The sequence below is a fragment of the Peromyscus leucopus genome, chromosome 1 (genome assembly GCF_004664715.2).
Source record: "Peromyscus leucopus breed LL Stock chromosome 1, UCI_PerLeu_2.1, whole genome shotgun sequence".
Lineage (NCBI taxonomy): Eukaryota > Metazoa > Chordata > Mammalia > Rodentia > Cricetidae > Peromyscus > Peromyscus leucopus.
The window spans coordinates 104149997-104168629 of NC_051063.1; the positions used below are offsets into that span (position 1 = coordinate 104149997).

The 18633-nt window shown below is 57.9% G+C and overlaps 1 protein-coding gene across 9 annotated transcripts; it reads left to right on the plus strand.

The window, feature by feature from the left end:
• Nucleotides 1–309: 309 nt before the first annotated feature.
• On the plus strand, nucleotides 310–18144 carry Relt (RELT TNF receptor). 9 transcript variants are annotated; one of them, XM_037197088.1, is made up of 13 exons: nucleotides 310–720; nucleotides 2103–2255; nucleotides 6958–7278; nucleotides 10615–10684; nucleotides 11998–12072; nucleotides 12192–12358; nucleotides 12517–12596; nucleotides 13392–13649; nucleotides 15099–15179; nucleotides 15483–15564; nucleotides 15714–15971; nucleotides 16395–16593; nucleotides 16751–18144. In XM_037197088.1, the coding sequence occupies exons 4-13, from the start codon at nucleotides 10619–10621 to the stop codon at nucleotides 16796–16798; spliced, it is 1314 nt and encodes a 437-aa protein (XP_037052983.1). In that variant the 5' UTR covers nucleotides 310–720; nucleotides 2103–2255; nucleotides 6958–7278; nucleotides 10615–10618; the 3' UTR covers nucleotides 16799–18144. The 9 variants fall into 9 exon arrangements, with proteins under 9 accessions (XP_037052983.1, XP_037052978.1, XP_037052980.1 ...); XM_037197083.1 differs by lacking the exon at nucleotides 6958–7278 and having other exon boundaries at nucleotides 311–720; XM_037197085.1 differs by lacking the exon at nucleotides 6958–7278 and having other exon boundaries at nucleotides 311–431.
• The last annotated feature ends 489 nt before the right edge of the window (nucleotides 18145–18633 follow it).

The following is an 18633-nucleotide window of genomic DNA, read 5'->3' on the forward strand; positions in this document are numbered from 1 at the left end:
CGAGCCCCTTTTCACACAAGCCCGGATTTCTTGATTTGGAGCCCCCACCCAGCCTCCACCCCTCCCCCGCAAAGGGACGCTTCGGAAAAGCATCCTGGTCGCCACCCGTCCGTGGCGCGCAACCCCTGCAGTTGCTAGGAGGCTCGAGAGGGGGCGATGTAGAGCGGCGCGGCCTGGCGGGAGAATGGTGAGCCCTTGGCCGGCTGCGGGGCGCCGGGCTAGGGGCCGCCGGGCAAGGGGGCCGCAAGTCCGGGCTCTGACGTCGGGGGCGGGGCCAGAGGCCGTGACGCGAGGGGCGGGGCCGCGCAGCTTCCCCGCTAGGCCGGCGATTCATTCAAAAGGCGCGCAGGTTGCGCGGCCGGCCCGGAGCGCTCGCCTAACGGGGCCCGGTGCCGCGTCGGACGCGGAGCGGAGCTGGTGCTGCCGGCCAGGTAAGGAGGGCGCGCTCGGCCCGCAGCCCCGCTCTGCCGCCCCGAGGAAGTTCTCCCGCGCTGCGGATGCGGCAGCCCCACTCTCCTCCCCTGTCCTGTCCCGTCCCAGCGCCTCCCGCGTGTCCCGGAGCCCCCCGGCTGCGCGTCCTCCCCGCACCCGGCGCTGCGCAGTCTTGTCAGAAGGTGCGCGAGAGGAAGCAGGCGGAACTTGGCGTGCGAGGGGGTCGGTGGAACTCAGGAACTTGGATTGACACCAGAGCCGGTTGCAGGACGGGACGGCGGCGCCTCGGTGCGGCTGCAACGCGGGGCTGCCGGGAAGGGGGGGTTCTGAACGGTGTCAGCCCGTGACTGTGGGTGACACGGCGCATGAGGCGGCCTGGCCCGGGTAAACGTGTGGCTGGGACACTGGGCGGTGACGCCGAGCCTAGCGGGCGACACAGAGGGGCTCTGTGTGTCTGAGACAGGAGGAGTGTATGTATGTGATGGTGCGTGGGAGAGACCCCAGGTCACCGGGGTCACTGTGTGTGGCCTGCAGTTTGACCGGGGCTAGGGCCACTAAAAATTGTGAGTATAAGGTAGAAGAGGGAACCTTAAATAACTTGAGCAAGCCCTGAATCACGGGGTCACAGGGTGCGTAAGGAGCCAAGTAGAGAGAGAGAGAGAATGTGTGTGTGTGTGTGTGTGTGTGTGTGTGTGTGTGTGTGTGTGTGTTTGTCTGTCTTGACTCGGGACAGAGTAAGGAGACAGAAGGAGGAACCCGACAGCTTCCAGCAGTTGAGGGGGCAAGGAAGATCGGGAGTCTAGGGAATGAAGATCTCTGGAAGGCACCCTGCAGGAGTTCAGATTAGTGAGTTGTTTGCACCCAGAGACGACCTAGCAGAGGAAGAGGAGGCCAAGCTGGGCGCCACTGGGTGGGATCGCACCTCTAGCACAGAGAAGACCTGAGGTGGTTTCGATCTCCACTACACACACACACACACACACACACACACACACACACACAAGTCCTCAACATCTGGCCGGCGCCTTCTGTATCCTCTGTCTCGCTATCAGAATCTGACTGTGCTGGGCCTCAGTCTCCTAGCCGGCACCGAAGTGTGAATCGCCTGTGAATCATCACTTTAGGATCCTCTATTGTTTTTGGGTCAGTCCTCTCCTTTCTTCTTTCCCCTCCAGGCAGAAGGGCTGCAGTGGGGGCGGGGCAGATTTCTGCTGGTGATACGGTGGTCGAAAGTTTGCGCCCACGTGCTAGTGAAAGGTTGGAAAAGCCGTCAGATTCCCACTCAAAAGCCGCCTGGTCGTTTAGATCCTGAAATCTCAATCCAAAGACATTCTCTACTCAGGTCTCTTCAGCAGCTCCCTGTTTGGAGAGAGAGGGAATATTTTTCTCCATCAATGAATGGTCTCTGGTCTGGTCTTGGAGTTCCGTCCACCTGGGACAGACCACTCTGAGGTCCCTGCTCCCACGAGGGTCTGTGCAACTCATGTAGAATGGGCGCAGCTGGGCTCCCTAGCTCCAGAGGTGGCAGTGGGGTACCACACCTGATAGAATATGCCTGTGGAGGTTCTGCTTTCTGTGATCCTCTGGAAATGTTTAGACTTTTTGAGGGGGCAGTGGCAGACTCTCCTGTAAACTCTTTGTAATGCACTGTTTTATTGAATTTCTTACAGTGGTTCTGAGACGCAGTGACAATTAAAGACAAAGTAACTGAGGCTCAGAGACCCCCATTGGCATCCAAGGTCACATAGAGTCAGGACAGCGCCAAGACTGGAACTCAAGGCTTCTAACCCTGGGAGGTGTTGGAGAGGATCACCACCCTCCTGGTAATTGCTCATGGCTTAGCTGAGCTTCTAGCTCTCACTTGGGCTGGCAGGCCTGGCATAGGTGTCCCATTATGAGTTTGCAGTGAGATTTGTGTGCACACATGGCTGGCAAATTGCAAGTGGGTGTTTTACACGGTCCTCCTGTTCCTTCCGTCCCCCTGAGCTAGAAAGTCCCGGCTCTGGAGTAGCTGGAGTTAGCAACACAGCCCAGGGGTGGCAGGGATAGTGACCTTCATCATACTTGACAGGTCCCCATCCCTGTGTCTTTGACTCACCCATTTGCTGGGGTGGGGAGCAGATGATGTGACCTTGTGCTAGTACCCTGCCCAATCAATCCCCGTTCCTCCCAGACAGCCCTTCTGATTCCGAGCACTGCTGATGCTCGGGCTAGGCCTGGGGCTGGGGATCAGGGTGTCCCTCGGTCCTCCCTGGAATGACTGGAGCTGTGCTTTTTGGGGCTGTTGAAAATAGCTGTCTTGGTCTCCAGGGGCTGAGCCCAAGTTATTTCCATCCCTCGCATAGAGGTAGAAATAGCTCAGGGCCAGGAGAAGGAGAGGGGGAGAAGGGCCAACTAAGGGTTAACTTTCCCTTCTGGCCCAGCCTAGGTGGAGCCCCCCAGCTCGGCTCTATGCCCCATCCAAGCCAAACCGTTCTGGGAACTTGGGCCTCTGGGGATGGCAGGGGGGCCGAGCTGGGTTTCTGTTTGGTGTGGCAGTCGCTAGCGGGAGGTGCCCGTGCCTGCCATTGGTAGACAACATCACATTGAGGGCCCGAACTTACAGGGCCAAGAGTCAAAACCAGCAGGCTCAGCCCCACTTTACACAGGGCGAGACTGAGGTTCCAAGAAAGGCTGGGCACGCTCAGCCCCCAGCCTCCTCTCTGCTTTCCCCCCTTCCCCTTGATCCCCGGACACTTGGGCAGCGAGGGAAGCAGGTTCTGTCACAGCTTTGCAAACTTCTGTTCCAACTCTGCTCTCTGCCTGCCCAGCTGCTTTCTTTGTGTTGTCTGCCCCCCACCCCACCCCGGCGCTGTGGATTGAACCCGGAGCCATGCGCATGCTGATCTGGTGCTGCTGGCCAGGTAGGGCTGCGCTAGGTAGAAGAGAAAGCCAGGGCTGCCTCCCGCTGTGTGCTCAGCCCCTGAGGCTATGGGATCTTTGCCCTGTCCTCCAGAGAGTCCTCAGTCCTTCTAGACGTAGGCAAGGAAACCGGGAATCAAAGAGAAGGCACTTTCGAGACCCTAGTGTCCAGGGACTTTCTTTCCTGGGCCACCCACCCTGGGAAAGACGAGCACTCTATTAATAACTGCCCATGTGGCTCCCAGAGTGTGCCTGGTTGGTTGGCACAGATGGAGGGGGATGAAGGGGCCTTCTGTGGCCAATTAGAGGCAGGGTCCTAGCGTGAGTTGGAGAGAAGGGACTAGACTTGGCCCTGTGTCTGCTCACGGTGGGAAGGAACTGAGAGCCCATGGGCCCTGCACTCTGCCTCCTTGCAGCCTCCCTCAGGCGGCCTCCTCAGGACTGGCAAAGGGTCAAAGGAGATGGAGAACGGAGGGCTGAGCGGGTCCCCTGATAGGAAAACCTCCCAAAGGGGGTGGGGGGTGGGGGCTGGGCTCAGGCCTGCTTGTAAAGAGTTGCTGTTAGCCGGGCGGCCGTGGCACACGCCTTTAATCCCAGCAGAGCCAGGCGGATCTCTGTGAGTTCGAGGCCAGCCTGGTCTACTGAGCGAGATCCAGAACAGGCAACAAAACTACACAGAGAAACCCTGTCTCGAAACAACAACAACAAAGAGTTGCTGTTAGCCTGTGCGTTCTGGATCCTCCCCCTACACCATGAGGTCGACCGAGTAGGCACAATTGCCCGAGTTATGGCAGGTGGGGCTGCATGTGAACTTCGGAACTGTCCCTGCTCAGTCCTCTGCTTTTCTGACTCTGTGGTCTCAGCTGTGAGGGAGCAGGTACACATGGGCTCCACTGGCGTGGGTTCCTGGATCCCATGCTGCTGAGACTTACATGCTTGCCTTCCTCACAGAGTGCTTTCGGCACCCAAGTGCCGGGGTAGCACCTGGGGTAGTCTTGACTGCACACTGCTTGTTTGGAGCTGAGTTCCTCCAATGGCCCTTGTGAGGCTGTGGTGTTAGAACTGGTAGTTCTAGCCAGGTGATGGTAGCAGTGCTCGCCTTTAACCCCAGCACTCAGGAGGCAGAGAGGCAGGCAGATCTCTGTGAGTTCAAGGCCAGCCTGGTCTACAGAGCAAGATCCAGGACAGTCAGGGCTACACAGAGAAACCTGTCTCAAAAAACAAAAACAACAAAAAAAGAACTGGTAGGTCTTGGCCAGCATGGCTTAGGTGAGATTCCAAATATCCCCTCCACATCCTTTGAGGCCCCGAAACTCTAGAGAGTGACCTGTTCAAGGTCACAGATCCACTTAGTGACAGGGGCAGAGCTTCCGCTCGGGTGGACTGTCCTAGAGCCTAGCCTTGCCCTTGCTGGCGCTGTCCCGGTCCCCGTGCCCACCCAGGCCCCCCGCCTCAGCACCCAAGCCCAAGGAGCTGGAGAGTGAGCAGGAGACCTGTGGTGTCTCCTCAGTCTCCCTAAATTTCTGTTCCAGTCAACCAGATGGGATGATGGGGTCAGGGTGAATGCTGAGCAGTCTCGGGCCATCCTGACTCATTAGCAACTCAATAAAAAGTGGAGGTGTGTGGTCCGGGCAGCAGCCAAGCTGACTTCTGGGGGTGGACTGGGTGTTTCCCTCCTGGGCCCTTGCTGTCCTGTCTTGGGGCCAGAGGAGGCAGTCCAGGGATGGTCCATGGTTCTTAAAGGTGGGCGTTCACTAAAGCAAATCCTTGAAAGCAGTGAGTGGGGCCAGGCGAGGTGACATGGGCAAGAGCTGCCTGTTGCTAGTCTCCTCTCCAGGGCTGGTAAGCCTTATTTCCTTTGAAAAAATCTGTTACATGTGTTTGTTTCTTTTGTATCCACGGGGTGGAGGGGTGGAGGTCAGTGCACACCTCCTGTGGGGTCAGTTCTTCCCTTTAGAGGTCAAAGCCAGGGCAATCAGTGCTGGTGGCAGGTGCCTTCACCCACGGAGTTGTCTGCCAGCCCAAACCAAGGTTCTCACACAGCCAGCTCAGCCTCAGTTTCTGCAGTGGACCATGGAAGCCTGTGTTGAGAGATCCAGCAGGACTTGACCTGGAGAAGAAATAGGACTCCTGAGGGCGTCATTGGGGAGCTCCAGCTCTGTCCCAGGGGTGACTGTCTGGTCTCAGACACCGTCTCCTTTATCCCAGACTTGTCCTAGGAAGGAGAGAGACTGCATCCATTTCCTACTCAGCCCAGAGGAGCTGGGAGAGCCAGATCTGGCTGCCTCAGCTCTTTCCTTCGCCTTAAGGAGTCAATTAGCTCTCTCAGCCCCCTCCCGCCTGCCTTACCACCTGAGCTGCTGAAATGCAGGCCCAGTGGCAGCCAGGAGGCGTGATGAACAGAACCATGTCCAGCTCCTGCCGCCCTAAGTGTGGGTGGCATGGGAAGAAAGCCGGGAGTGGGGATGCCCTTCTTTCTGCATAGCCCCCAGGCCGCGTTTGTTTATCTCTGGGCCTTCAGCTGCAGCAGCAGCCCTGGGAGGCGCTCCTCCTGCCTCTGGGAATTCCCAGCCTTCTCGCTGCCTGTGGTTTCTAGTGTTCTGTCCTGCGTGCCCTGGTATAAATTAGCACAGTATCCAAAAGAGCATGGGTGCAAGCGCTTCTGAGAGCCCCCCCCTCCCCCCGAGGCTGCCAGGGGGAACCACGCCTCCTCCAGGCCTTGCCCAGGTTTTTCTAGTAGACCTTCAGCTGAGCTCCGTCCGTCTGTCTGTCTGAGCCACCTTCCACACACTTCTGCACCAGCCTTCTCGCCATCAGACTGGCAAGCACTCTTGAGCGTGTCTGCCTGCGGAGTCAGGACTAGGCTTCAGGGTTGGAGAGGCAGAGATGAGGCAGTCCTGAGCTCCATCCCTGCCTGGCTGTGGGACCCCCACAGGTGACTTCCCCCAACCTGCTTACTCAGGTCTGAACAGGGCATGTTCACCTCTCTGACATGGATTGGAGGTGAGCCAGGGTGAGGGATAGTCTCTGACTGAGGTCGGCCCCCTTCTGTTAGGGAAGCCGGCAATGCCTAGCAGCCTTAACTGGCGCCCAGTGTGGGCACTGCCCTACTTCAGCCCCAGTTGCCAGGGAACCACTGGGTCCCTCGCTAACCTGGATTTCTCTATTGATGTTGCCTTTGTTGCTGCCTGGTGTAGCCACTGCTGAGGAAGGCCTGTGTCCAGCTGTGTTTCCAGGCAACCCTTGCCTCCAGAGCCTGCAGAGAAGGCCATGGGCTAGGAAGCAGAATCTGCCCTCTTCCCTGCCCTGCCCCAGGCGGGCCCTGGTCCCACCTCCCTCGCCCACGGTGCCCTCGCTTGGCTGGCAGCTCACCTGCCTGCCTAGAGGCAAATCAGGGTTTCGCTTCCTCTGCTCTGCGCCCTGGGAAAAGTGCAAGCTCGGCATGACCTGGGCTCTGCCTGCCAATCCTCCCAGACCCTTCTCCTCTACCTCCCACCCCCAGAGTGGCCCACTGGGTATTTCCTGGGTGCCTGATCCCATGCTAACCGCTGATCATAAATACAAAAGAGAATTGCCCTATGCTTCACGCTTGCTGGTCAGACATGTGCTCTTCCTTTTTTAAAGTTTACAAGTGGGGAAACCGAGGCATGGTGAAGTGTGGTGCATGAGCCGTCTGCACTGGGTCCCATAGCTTCCCAGCCAGTGAAGAGCAGAGGAGGACAAGCTTGAGTTCAGTAATGTTTCCCCGGGGTGCAGAGGGCTTCAGACACAAGTCAAGACCAGCTCTGCCTCTGCGCTTCTCTACCACAGTGTGTTGCTCTGGCCCTCCGTCTCCTCGGTGGCGGTGGCGTAGCTGGGCAGGCTCCTGAAGACATCTCTTCTCCTCCTCCCCCCAGTGCGGCCCACACCCAGCACAGCACTGGGCATCGAGGAGGACAGCTTGTGGTGAGAAGTGGGGGGGGGGCTGGGCAAATGGCGCCATTGCTGAGGGGAGGGGAGGGGTGGGGGTTGGGGCCTCCAGGAGGAAGTGACTTTGAACTGCGCTCTGCAGGAAAGAGTAGGTGTTGGCCAAACGTGATGGGAGGGCTCTGGGCAAAAGAAGCAGCAGGTAACACACGTCTCTGTGACTTGAAAGAAGCTTCAGGTAGCTGAGAGAGAAACCTAAGGTGGCTGGAGTCTGGGTACATGTTCGTGTGCGGAGGTTTTCAGGGGTGCGCTGGGACGCCATTCTGAGGGTTGGGGAACTGGCTCCGGGCACACCCCCATCTGTCAGGAAACCTAGGCTGCAGGTAAGGCTGACCTAGAGGTCAGAAGAAGTGGACAGAGGCCTCGGGAGATCTCAGGGAGTGTGCTGGGGGGCCTCGGCTGGGGCTAGGGGTGAACCCACAGATTGGGTTCTAGGAAAGAGGAAGCTGCCTGAGGCCTGGGCAGGCAACACAGCTTCCTCTTTCTGTGAGGCCTCCAGGGCTGCTCCTCTCTGGGGCGGCTTCTCCTGCAGTTTGGGGCCCTGCTGCAGCTTTGCTAGTTAGTTGGCTTGTGCTCAGGGAATTTCTGTTCTCATCGTTGGGGCACTTTTCCAGAGGGTTACGTTTCAGAAAGCCCCCTGAGGTCTCCTGGTAGAGGAGGCATCCAGTTCCATGCCTGGGTCGGGTGCCGGGCTCTGTGGTGAATAAAACAGACACCCCTGCCCTGACTGTTGTCTGGTTGGGGGACAAGCAGCGAACAAGCAAGCCAACAAACACTTAATTACCACCCTCGGGTGTGGGTGTGGGGAGGAAGTCCCGTGACCCACTTGAGGCCCATTACCTGGGTTAAGCTTCACGACAGGCTTCTACCGCAGAAGATAAACAACCTTTCCTGCAGATGAGGAAGCCGGGCTGGGGAAGCTGGGCAGCTGGGGAAGCTGGGGAAGCTGGGGAAGCTGGGGAAGCTGGGGAAGCTGGGGGCGCAGGTCCCGTAGGGAATCAGTGGATGAGTGGATGCTCAGGGGTCGGAGGAGTGGCCTGTGAGCGAGCTTCCTTCACTGCTAGAACCCTAAGTCTTTAACCCTGTCCTCCCTCAGCTACCCTGCAGCTGGCCGGGCTTTGTGGGCGTGACCCTTCACTCTCGGGTTGGGGTTGCCGTCTTCCCGTCTCTGTCAGCTCAGCCCTCAGGACGCGTTAGGCTTTGGCCTTCTAGACAAGCGAAGTAGAAGTAGGGGCCTCCACTGACGCCTCCTGACCTAGGGGCTTCTCTGGACTTGTCTTCCCGAGGGTTTCTTGGGTGCCAGAGGACTGGGGTGCAGAGGTGGCAGCGGCAGGTGCGCACACGTATGCGCGTGCCTGAGCAGGCAGGAGGGGGGCAGGAGGGGGGCAGTCTGGTTGAGAGTGGGGGCCACGCAGCCAGACTGGAGTAAGTAGCAGTTGTCTGGTAATTAGAAGGTGCATAATTAGAAGGCAGGGGATGCTGGGTGGCGGCTGTCAGTGGGTATTGCCTGAGTGGGGCCCGCTCTGGCTTTGAGGCTGGGCCTCTGGACCCCCACTTTGCTCTGGGAAGTCTCAGGATCACTCGGATTCTGGCCTGTCTGCAGACGTGTAGCTACATAGCCTCCCCCTGAGGCTCCGGTCACCCAGAAGGTGCTGTTAGGGTCCGGGTGGTCCCGGGCCTCTCCTGGGGTTTTACTTACCTTTCACCCCTCACCTTTCACCCCTTCTCCTAGCTCTCTGGGCTGCCTGGGGACAGAAGGGGCTGCTGGGGCTGGGAGCACGCTGTGGGGAACCACCTGGAGACTTGGGGTTGTGGTCAGGTCTGTGATAGTGAGATCCTCTAAAGGACTGTGGAGGGGCCATGGGAGGTGGTCTTGAGGGATCACGGAGCCCGGGAAGGTGTTAGGGACACTGTGGTACAGAACCTGGAAGGCAGTTTTGTGATTGAATTTGAGGAGGGGCAGGTCAAGGGATGAGTCAGGAGTGCCATCTGTTGAGTGTTGACTGCCACGTGTGGCCTTTACCGACGCTGGAGCCTGTCCTTCCCTGTCCCTGGTTTTCCCCTTAGTTGGCCTGGAGCCCAAGAGGGGCGGGCTGCCAGTGACCTGGAGAGTCCCTGGATGATGTGACTCCAGCCCCTCCCCCTCCCCTGGGTGTAACTCGAATCCCTGACCCTGCTGAGGTCTCTGTGGGGCCAGGCCCAGGTCAGGTGGCAGATAGGTTTCCTCTCCTCCACTCTTGTTTCCAGCCAGGAAGCCTGGCGACCAGCGGAGAGGGGCCCCTGTGACCCGGAACCTCCTGTGAGCAACAAGTCCTCTGTCAGGCTTGGCATTAAAACAGCCTGTGACCCCCTGGTCCAATGGTGTGGGGGAGGGCTAGGCCCGTGAGCACCTTGGGGTTTCACAGGTTGCTCACAGCTTGTGTTGAGGCCTGATGAGCACCCACCCCACCTGTGACCCTGGCTGTGGGAAGTACACATGGACTTTCTGTTACCTATTCTGAATCCTTCCTGCCGGTCTGACTTTGTCCACTGGCTACAGACTTCTCCAGAGGTGCTGCTGTCTGGCCCCAGGGCCTCACTCGGCTGGGGAGCTGGCAAAAGGTTCTCTGAAACATCTCACTGTGGGACCATTGTGTCTTAATCTGTTTGCCACGGTGTCCTCTGAGAGGGAGCTCCCTGTGGACACTGGTGTTCCTGATTCCCTAGTGCAGAAGCACGTCTGGTGTATATGTCTGAGTTCTAGATCGTGACCCTCCCTGGGGGAGGTGTGGAGGAGGGACAGGCCCGTCACAGAGTGAGCAGGGTGACAGCCTTCCAGCCAGACTTCTAGAAGTACTCCACATCGAGGCCTTTGGGGTGGCTTTGAAGGATTAGGGCCTTCCTGTAGCAGAACCTTCGAGAATTAAGGCCGAATGTGACAGTGGCCTGGGAGCTGTGAGAGGCTGGGGATAAGAGTCTGGCTAGAGGTGGTGGTGTAGCCATCTTAAACCCCAGCCCAGGCCTTTGCCAGCTTCCTTCCTCTTGGCCCTCCTCTGATGCCTCAGGGCACCTGGCTCTTTATGGAAGGGGAAGGAAGCACTTCCTGCTCTGGGAAACCTCCTGAGCTTCCCTCCGCTTCCCTCCGCCTGGCCAGGCCTAAAAGGCTGGCCCTAGACAGGCCAGTTCTACCTCTGTTCAGACCTGCATCCTGCCATGTAGGGCAAATGCTTGCCCAGCACCCGGCAGCAGTCCTGGTATCCTGAATGTGGCTTGGAGGGAGACAGCAGCCGCCTGCCTGCTCTGGCCGCTCCCCTGAGCTTCCTTTATCTGCCCTAGGTCCATGTCACCCCAGGGCCTGATGATGAAGCGGACCTCGCTGTGCTGGCCCCTGTCTTGCCTGTTTGTGGTGAGTTGGAGAAGGGCCCCCAGAGAAGCTGGAAGAGTTGGAATCTGAGCATGCACCCCAGCACCCCAGAGAAGAGGGTGCAGGCACTGCCCAGGAGCCTCAGGCTCTGGCAGACGTAAACACTCTACTCTTTCTTGGAAGACTCCAAAGCCTTCAGAGCCCTGAAGTGTCTCCTAGCATTCCCTAGCATGCAGTCATGACCCTGTAGAGACAGACACCATCTCTTCTACTCAGGACAGCCGAGCCAGGGATGCAGCTTTCCCAAGCAATTCCCACATGGGCTGGAGGGATTTCCTAGCATTTGCAGGCATGGCTGAGGGGCAAGGCGCTTGCCCCAGGCAGGTGTGGGGCAGAGCCGGGAGGGCAGGAGGGGACCTGGAAGAAACTGAGTCCCTCGTGCTGGATGTAGGGTCTGCATTAGTATAGGGAGGCTCAGCTTCTGGGGCTGGAGTCAGGGCACCTTGGGGTCTGTCTGGTGTGTGTGGTCTTTCTGCTGCGGCTCTGGAAGCGCAGGGATAGCAGGCTGAGATCTCCAGGAGGCAGCCTCCAGCCTTAGCAGACAGTCTGCCTTCAGGGTAGCTGGCCCTGCTCCATGCCTGGTGCCCCTAGCCCTAGCAGCTGGGGCCAATTGGAGGACAGGGTCCTCCCACAGCAGGAGTCGGGCAGGTAGTCGATCCACTCGTTTGAGTGGGAAGCAGAGGGAGGTCATCAGAGAGGGGTCCATTAACCCACATCTAGAAGAGCCTTCCTCTGGAACGTGGCATGCTCTGTTTAGGTGCACGGTATGAATGGGGTGGCCTTGGCACAGGGGGAGGTCACAGAGGAGGATGTGGTCTCAGACTCAACCCAGGGCCCAGAATAGTAAGTAAGCGCCAGCTGCAGACTTGGCTCTAGGCATGATAAACAGAGGGTAGTTAATGACATGCCCAGCTTGGGGCAGGGGGAGGTGTGCTGCAGGAAGGGAGACAATCTCAGAGGAATTCGGAAGCATTTCCTCCTCATCTGTCTGGGGTGAGGAGGTGTAACTCCTCTGAAAGAGCTATAATTCAGAGGCTCAAGGGCTTGAGGTCCTGATCCTGTCTGGGGCTTTCCAGTAGTTTCCAGAAGCAGGTATAATTCTCTCTACCTAGACACTGGCAGTGCAGCAGAACTGGCGGAGGCAGGCTCTAAGCGTGCCCCCGAAGCCTGGCAGGGAGCCCATGTGGTCGGCGACTCATGCCCTGTCCAGGAAGTAGGTAGTGAGTAGACGGTCCTTCAGGCCTCATGCCTAACACTGTCACCGTGTCTTCTGTGTTCCATCTGCATGCTTCCAGCTGCTGCCCTGGCCTCTGGCCACTCCAACATCAATAACTCCTTGGCTGTGTCCACCTGGCAAGGAGCCTGACCTGGTGAGCGATACGCTGCCCTGTCCCAGGAGGACTCCTGAGGGCAGGGGGAGGCCTAGGCTTCCATGCCCAGGGGCCTTAGGCCTGGCTCCTGGCCTTGTAATCTTGTTCCTCTCCCACAGGACCCAGGGAAGGGCGCATTCTGCCGAACCTGCCCCCCAGGCACCTTCTCCGCCTCATGGGACTCTCATCCATGCCGATCTCATGATCGCTGCAGCCTCCGAAGGAGGTTGGAGGCCCAGGCTGGCTCAGCAACTCATGATACAATGTGTGGAGACTGCCAGCCTGGGTGAGCACAGGATGAGGGTGGGGTTCATGCTGGGCCTCCCTTCCCATCTGTGACATGGGTGGGTGGTGCCATCGAGGGCACTTGGTAGGAAGGAATCCAGTTTTTCCTAAGGACGATTTTTTACCTCTGGACCTCAGTGACATCTTTCCTCCCTGCAGATGGTTTGGGCCTCGGGGAGTTCCTTATGTTCCATGTCAGCCATGCTCCAGGGCACCTCCAAGTACTGGTGGCTGTGACGGTGAGTGGCAGGTGGTGGGGTAGGACAGGTAGGCTCAGTGGATTTGAGCCCAGGAGTCTCTGCAGCATCCATGTGGGGACAGTAGGGTCCTTTTCCAGCCCACAGGAGAACAGGCAGCCAGCAGGTGTCCAACAACAGGGTCAGCACCTTGCTTTGAGTGATAGAGACCATCCAGCATCTGGCAGCCACCGTTAGGATTGAGGGTTCCTACCCTACTGGGTCCTGCTGTCCCCGTCCTCTCCATAAGAGCCCGACAGATGCATATGAGCATGTGCGTGTGCCTTTGCACATGCCCGTGAGCACATGACTTCTTCCTACTACTCCATGTGCTGTTGTGAAGAGTTATCCTGCATCCCTCTGTCTAGGAGTGTGCCATAGGTCTGCTCACTTTACACACCTAGCACGAGGGGCACATGTAGGTTGAGGCCCAAGGAAGCCTCACTGGATAATTGATTGGCTGCTCAAGGAGGAAAGCCCTGAGCTGGCTTTTGTGTCCCTAGTGTGGCGGGGTGGGCTGTCTTGGGGATGTCGGTTTCCCCCAGCTTTATGTTCAGGTCCTTGGACTCGCTGCCATCACTCCTGCACCCAGCCTCCTACCCCGGCCTACCCAGGTCTCCCAAGGCTAGGCCATGGCAGGCCATCGGGGCAGGATTACCACTGTGTCTCTGGTGAAGTGAGCAGACACAGCAGGTCGGGCAGAGAGCCTTTCCGGGGCTGAGGAAGGCCAGCACCAGCCTAGCAACTGACTTGTACGTTTTTCTCTGCTGCCTTGCTGCCATCCTCTGTGGTGTTCAGAGTCGGGGCGCCGGGCCCGGCGTGGTGTGGAAGTGGCGGCGGGTGCCAGCGGCCATGGCGAGCCTCGGCAGTCTGGGAACGGCACCCGGGCGGGCGGTCCTGAGGAGACGGCTGCCCAGTACGCGGTGATCGCCATCGTGCCCGTGTTTTGCCTCATGGGGCTGCTGGGCATTCTGGTGTGCAACCTGCTGAAGCGCAAGGGCTACCACTGCACGGCCCACAAGGAGGTCGGGCCCAGCCCTGGAGGAGGAGGCAGCGGTAAGACCTGGCGGGGTCCAGGGGTGGGGGTGGGGGGCTTTGGAGGGGACCTTCCTGGTCTGCGGGTCTGACGGGAGAGGCCTGCCGAGGGCTAACCAGGAAGGCCGCCTGGGGGTGCCGTGCGCAGCCCTCCTGGGAACAGTGCAGACTGATAGGGAGGTGGGAAGGGGCCGAGCTCTGGAGACAGGCAGAGGTAAAGCAGTAAGCAGTGGTACTGGCGAGATTGCGGCCCTGGGTGAGGCCCTGCTCCGCCGCCGCCGGAGGGTTGGGACTCCATAGGGGCAGAAGGCTCCAGCTGTCTGCTTCAAAGTGACCCCTGGCCTCTGGTGTGGAGCAGGAGAATGCCTTGCATCAGGAGGGCTGGCAGGGCCAGCACCCTGGCAGGGGCTGTGCAGGTCTCGGGTTTCAGCTCCGCTGTGGTTTGAGATACAAGTGCTGGAAGGAGGAGGCTGAGAAGGCCTGGGGCCCACTGCTTCTCCTGCTGACCAAGGCCTCCTGAAGGGTAGAGGCCTCGTGGGCAAAGGCACTGGGCCCCCAGGAGCCTGGTCAAGTCAGCAGACACAACACCTCCTACGCCAGCTTTCCGGAGTCCCTTCCAGCCCCTAACTGAATTATAAAGGGAGTAGACAGGTTAGTTAGTCAGCGTCATTTGTAAATTATGCTTGAATATTTTATTATTTTTAATTTTAATTAATTTTTAATTTTAATTAATTTTATGTGTGTGTATGTTTTGCCTGCATACACACACACACACACACACACACACACACATATATGTATGCAGCAAGGGTGTACCTGGTGCTCAGGGAGGCCAGTTGACAGAATAAGATCCCCTGGAACTGGAGCCGGACTGTTTTAAACCACCATGTGGGAACTGAGAAACAGAATCCTCTCCTCTGTGAGAACAAGTACTCTTAACCACTGAGCCATCTCTCCAGCTCCAAGTCAGGGCCATTTGATGTAGGATCTGCTAGCCGAGTGAGTAACTGTTGGCTGCTGTCTGGGTACAAATCTTAGAATGCTGCTGCTGGCCCAGGACCCATCCCAGCGGCCCATTCTCACACCCTTGAGTTTAAGCCCAGAGCTGTTAAGTAGTTCCATGGAGAGGATGGGGTGCAGAGAGGTAATGGGCCTAGAAAGGGGTTGGGAGGTCTGAGCAAGGAGAGCCCTCAAGGCCAGGAACGGAGCAGCGCCCACCCAGAAGAGCCTGGTTCAGTCTGCAGGGATGGGGTTTTCAGATGGTCCTGAGACTGCCAAGCGCTTGGAGCTGCTGGTGCTGGGTAATAAAGATGACAGCATACTTCTTTAAGTCTAGGTGATGGGCCTGTGGCTCCTGTGACCTGAACGCCACAGTAGGCGCTGCTCAACTCTGAGCAAGGTCTGTAGCGCCCTCTGCCCGCAGATCCTGGTGTAGCTTGGGAATTGTAGAATTCCTTTTCTTTTCTCCAGGGATCAATCCTGCCTATAGGACAGAGGATGCCAACGAGGACACCATTGGAGTCCTGGTGCGCCTGATCACAGAGAAGAAAGGTGAAGAGAGGGTCTTCCTGTTTCACCCCATGCCTGGGAGTGGAGGGTCTCCTCCGGGAGCCTTAGATGATGCTTGGGAAAAGTCCCGCCTAGCTCTGCTTCCCCACACCAAAGCCTCAGCGTGACTGGTACTCTGGCCCTGGGTGCTGGGTGCTTTTGCCTCTTGACTGGTGAGGGATGGAGGAAGGGCACATGGTTCAGGCTCAGGACAGGGATGTGGGAGTGGGCAGGGGCTATCTGCTGAGTTGTGGAGTGGGGTGCTCCTTCACTTCGGAGCTGGGTTCTGACTCCACCTGCCCACAGAGAATGCAGCGGCCCTGGAGGAGTTGTTGAAAGAATATCACAGCAAACAGCTGGTACAGACGAGCCACAGACCTGTACCCAGGTGAGGGGTGGGGCCTTCAGATAATCGGCTTGCCTCCTGGGGATCCCCCACCTGGGTCTGTTCCCTTTCATGTCATCTGTGTCCCTTTACCTGATGGAGTCTCCTTTCCTGGCTTGCCCCAGTGATCATTTCTACTTCTCTTCCTGCAGGCTGCTGCCAGCCTCCCCTAGCATGCCACACATCTGCCCACATCGCCATCACCTCCACACTGTGCAGGGCCTGGCCTCACTCTCTGGCTCCTGCTGCTCCCGTTGTAGCCAGAAGAAGTGGCCAGAGGTGCTGCTGTCTCCTGAGGCAGCGGCGGCCAGCACTCCTGCCCCCACCCTCCTGCCCAACCCATCCAGGGCCCCCAAGGCTAGTGCCAAGACAGGACGTCAGGGCGAGATCACCATCTTGTCTGTGGGCAGGTAAGGTGGGCACAGACATAGTCGGGTCGGGGAATCACTTGACATCCTGGAGACAGGCAGGTCCACAGGTCGACTTAGTGCTGACTAGCCTTTCCTGGACCTCTCTGTGTAAAGTAGGTGGCCAAAAAAAGCCATCATTCCCCAGCTACGCTATCTCACATGGAACTATCGGGTCCCTGAGGCATGGTCTTGGTGTTACCGTACCTGGGACTTCTTAGGCCCCTGTTTGTCCACCTCTAATTAGATGTGGGGTTGCTGAGAGCCGGGCACAAGCAGCCTTGTCTCTGGGGAGCTAGGAAGGGCTCTTGTGCAGCGTAGCAGGCTCAGTCTGTGACCTTGAAAACTGCATGTGACCCAGTAGGTGTCTTCTCCGTCCTCAGATCCCTCTCTGACATGGGATGTTGGTACCACCTCTCCCTACAGGTTCCGTGTGGCTCGCATTCCTGAGCAGCGGACCAGTTCATTGTCATCTGAGGTGAAGACTATCACGGAGGCTGGGCCTTCGGGGGGTGATCTTCCTGACTCCCCACAGCCTGGCCTTCCCCCTGAGCAGCGGGCACTGCTGGGAAGTGGTGGAGGCCATACTAAGTGGTTGAAGCCCCCAGCAGAGAACAAGGCCGAGGTGAGAGCTGGGGGGGAGTTTTCTGTCAGCACCTGGATCAACCCTGACAGAACAGAGGCCCGAGGAGGCAATATGGGGAGCTCTGGGTAGCTGCCACTTTTCTGAAGCCCAAATGGCCTCCTGACTCAGCTCTGACCCCCTCAATCCTGATTCCCAGGAGAACCGCTATGTGGTCCGGCTAAGTGAAAGCAACCTGGTCATCTGATGGGCTGTCTAGAATTACATTCTGCCCTGCCCTGGGAGCTTCTGAAGGCTTCCTGCAGCAGGGAGAGCTACAGCTGGGACTGAGGACCAAGATGCAAAGGCCTGGCAGACAAAACAGCAAAGGCCACGGCCTGGAGGTGGGATCGCCCGCCCCATTGGGGAGGCAGCCTGCGGCACAGCACGTGAGCAGGAGATCAAGAGCCCACCCCATCCCTGCAGCCCCAGTTACCATCCCTGAAGGGTGCCTAACCCTGTGCCTGTCCTGAACACATCATAGGAGCCCTCTGTCCCCTAGGAGTTTGGTTGGTGGAGGGGTGGTATCTGTCCCCATCCCCAGCTTGTGCCTTGGGAACTAGCCACTCCCCCCACACCCTGGGTCCTGGCCGCCTCCTCTTCTGGCAGGCCCCACAACGGGGAGGGGTAGCCAAGAGCCCTGTGCTGGTGGCAGAGAACCTGGGCCCCAGCTTTTCTGACTGTGAAGTGGGGGAGGAGAGCTCAGTTCCCAGAACCTTTTCAGCTCTTTGCGGGTTCTGGGCTGAGTCCTGTTGGGGGGAGCTTGACCTTGCTACCCTCCCATTAATAGCTTTATCTGGCCTGTTTTTTGCTGCTTCTGGGCCTTGGCCTTCAAGGCTCTCGTGGGACTATTATGGCAATGCCTACAGAAGGGGCTTATGCATGTGCCTGCCCCTGCCCTGCTATTTTTAATGAAACTGAGGAATGGCCTGACTTGCACAAGGCTCTGCTGCAGAGCCCCGGGCCATCCTGCTACCTTCAAACTGCGGGGAGTGGAGGATGGCGGGCTAGCGTGCCTCTGGTCTGTGGTCTGCGGGTAGCAGGGGTGACTGCCAATCCAGTCCATCTTAGTCTCTGCTCTGGCTCAGGACCTGATTATTTATGTGGGGCCGCGCAGGCGCGGGGCCACTGAGCATCCCACTCTTATTTATTGAAACCTGCTGTTGCCCGGTCCCTAAGTCTCCAGCCCCACACACTTGAGTAATAAAAGGTGGAAAGTGGTGTCAGGAGGCGCTTCCTTTCCCTGTTCCCACCCTGGAAACCTGTTTGCTCACCTCACGCTTCCAGGGGCTCGCCCAGGTGTGCTCCATAGTGTCCTTCCTCATCCGCAGGAAGCCAGGGGAACAGGCAGAGGTGGCTTCATTCTCACCAAGGTCCCCAGAGGCCAGGCTTCCCAATAGAAATACAGACTGAGCCGTGTGTGTGTGGTTGAAAGTGTTCTAATAATCATTCCAAAAAGTTTTTTAAAAAGGTAAACTTAATTTTAATATTTTAACCCAGTATATCCAGAATGTTTTCATTGCAATATAAAATAATTATGAGAATTATGAACGAGCTTTTTTGTTTCAGTTCAGTCTTATGTATTTTACACATCTTGACATGAGCTAATATATTTCAAGGGCACAAGAGGTGCGTGGTGAGTGGCGAGCTCTCCAGGAAGCAGCGGCCATGCAGAAGCTCAGTGTGGGAGGGGGATGTGTGCCAGACAGTGGGAAGTAGCATGTGCAGAGGCCAGACACCAGGTGGGAAGGGCTGGAGGCTTCTCCACAGCAGTTAGGACGAGGCAGAGCCTCGGTCACCCTGGTCACCGTGTAGAGCACAGGAACGCCTGGAGCAGGAAGCTGTTGGAGCTTCTGGGTAACAGGTGAGGAGAAACAGAAGGACCCGAGAGATTCCTAGGGCAGACCTGCTGGGATTCCTTACGGGAAGTGAGGCAGGGGATTAGCTCCTAGTCATGTCCAAGGTGTTTTGATATGAAGCCCTGGAGCTCTGGGGAGACAGATCTGGGTGATAGGAATAGCTGACAAATATTCAGGTGGGCAT

Excerpts from the sequence above, each read along its gene's own strand:
- Relt (XM_037197088.1), top strand. The coding sequence starts at position 10,619 with ATGTCACCCCAGGGCCTGATGATGAAGCGGACCTCGCTGTGCTGGCCC. Across the intron at positions 12,359-12,516 it reads TGTGGAGACTGCCAGCCTGG|ATGGTTTGGGCCTCGGGGAG; the intron begins GTGAGCACAGGA and ends TCCTCCCTGCAG. Across the intron at positions 15,972-16,394 it reads ACCATCTTGTCTGTGGGCAG|GTTCCGTGTGGCTCGCATTC; the intron begins GTAAGGTGGGCA and ends CTCTCCCTACAG.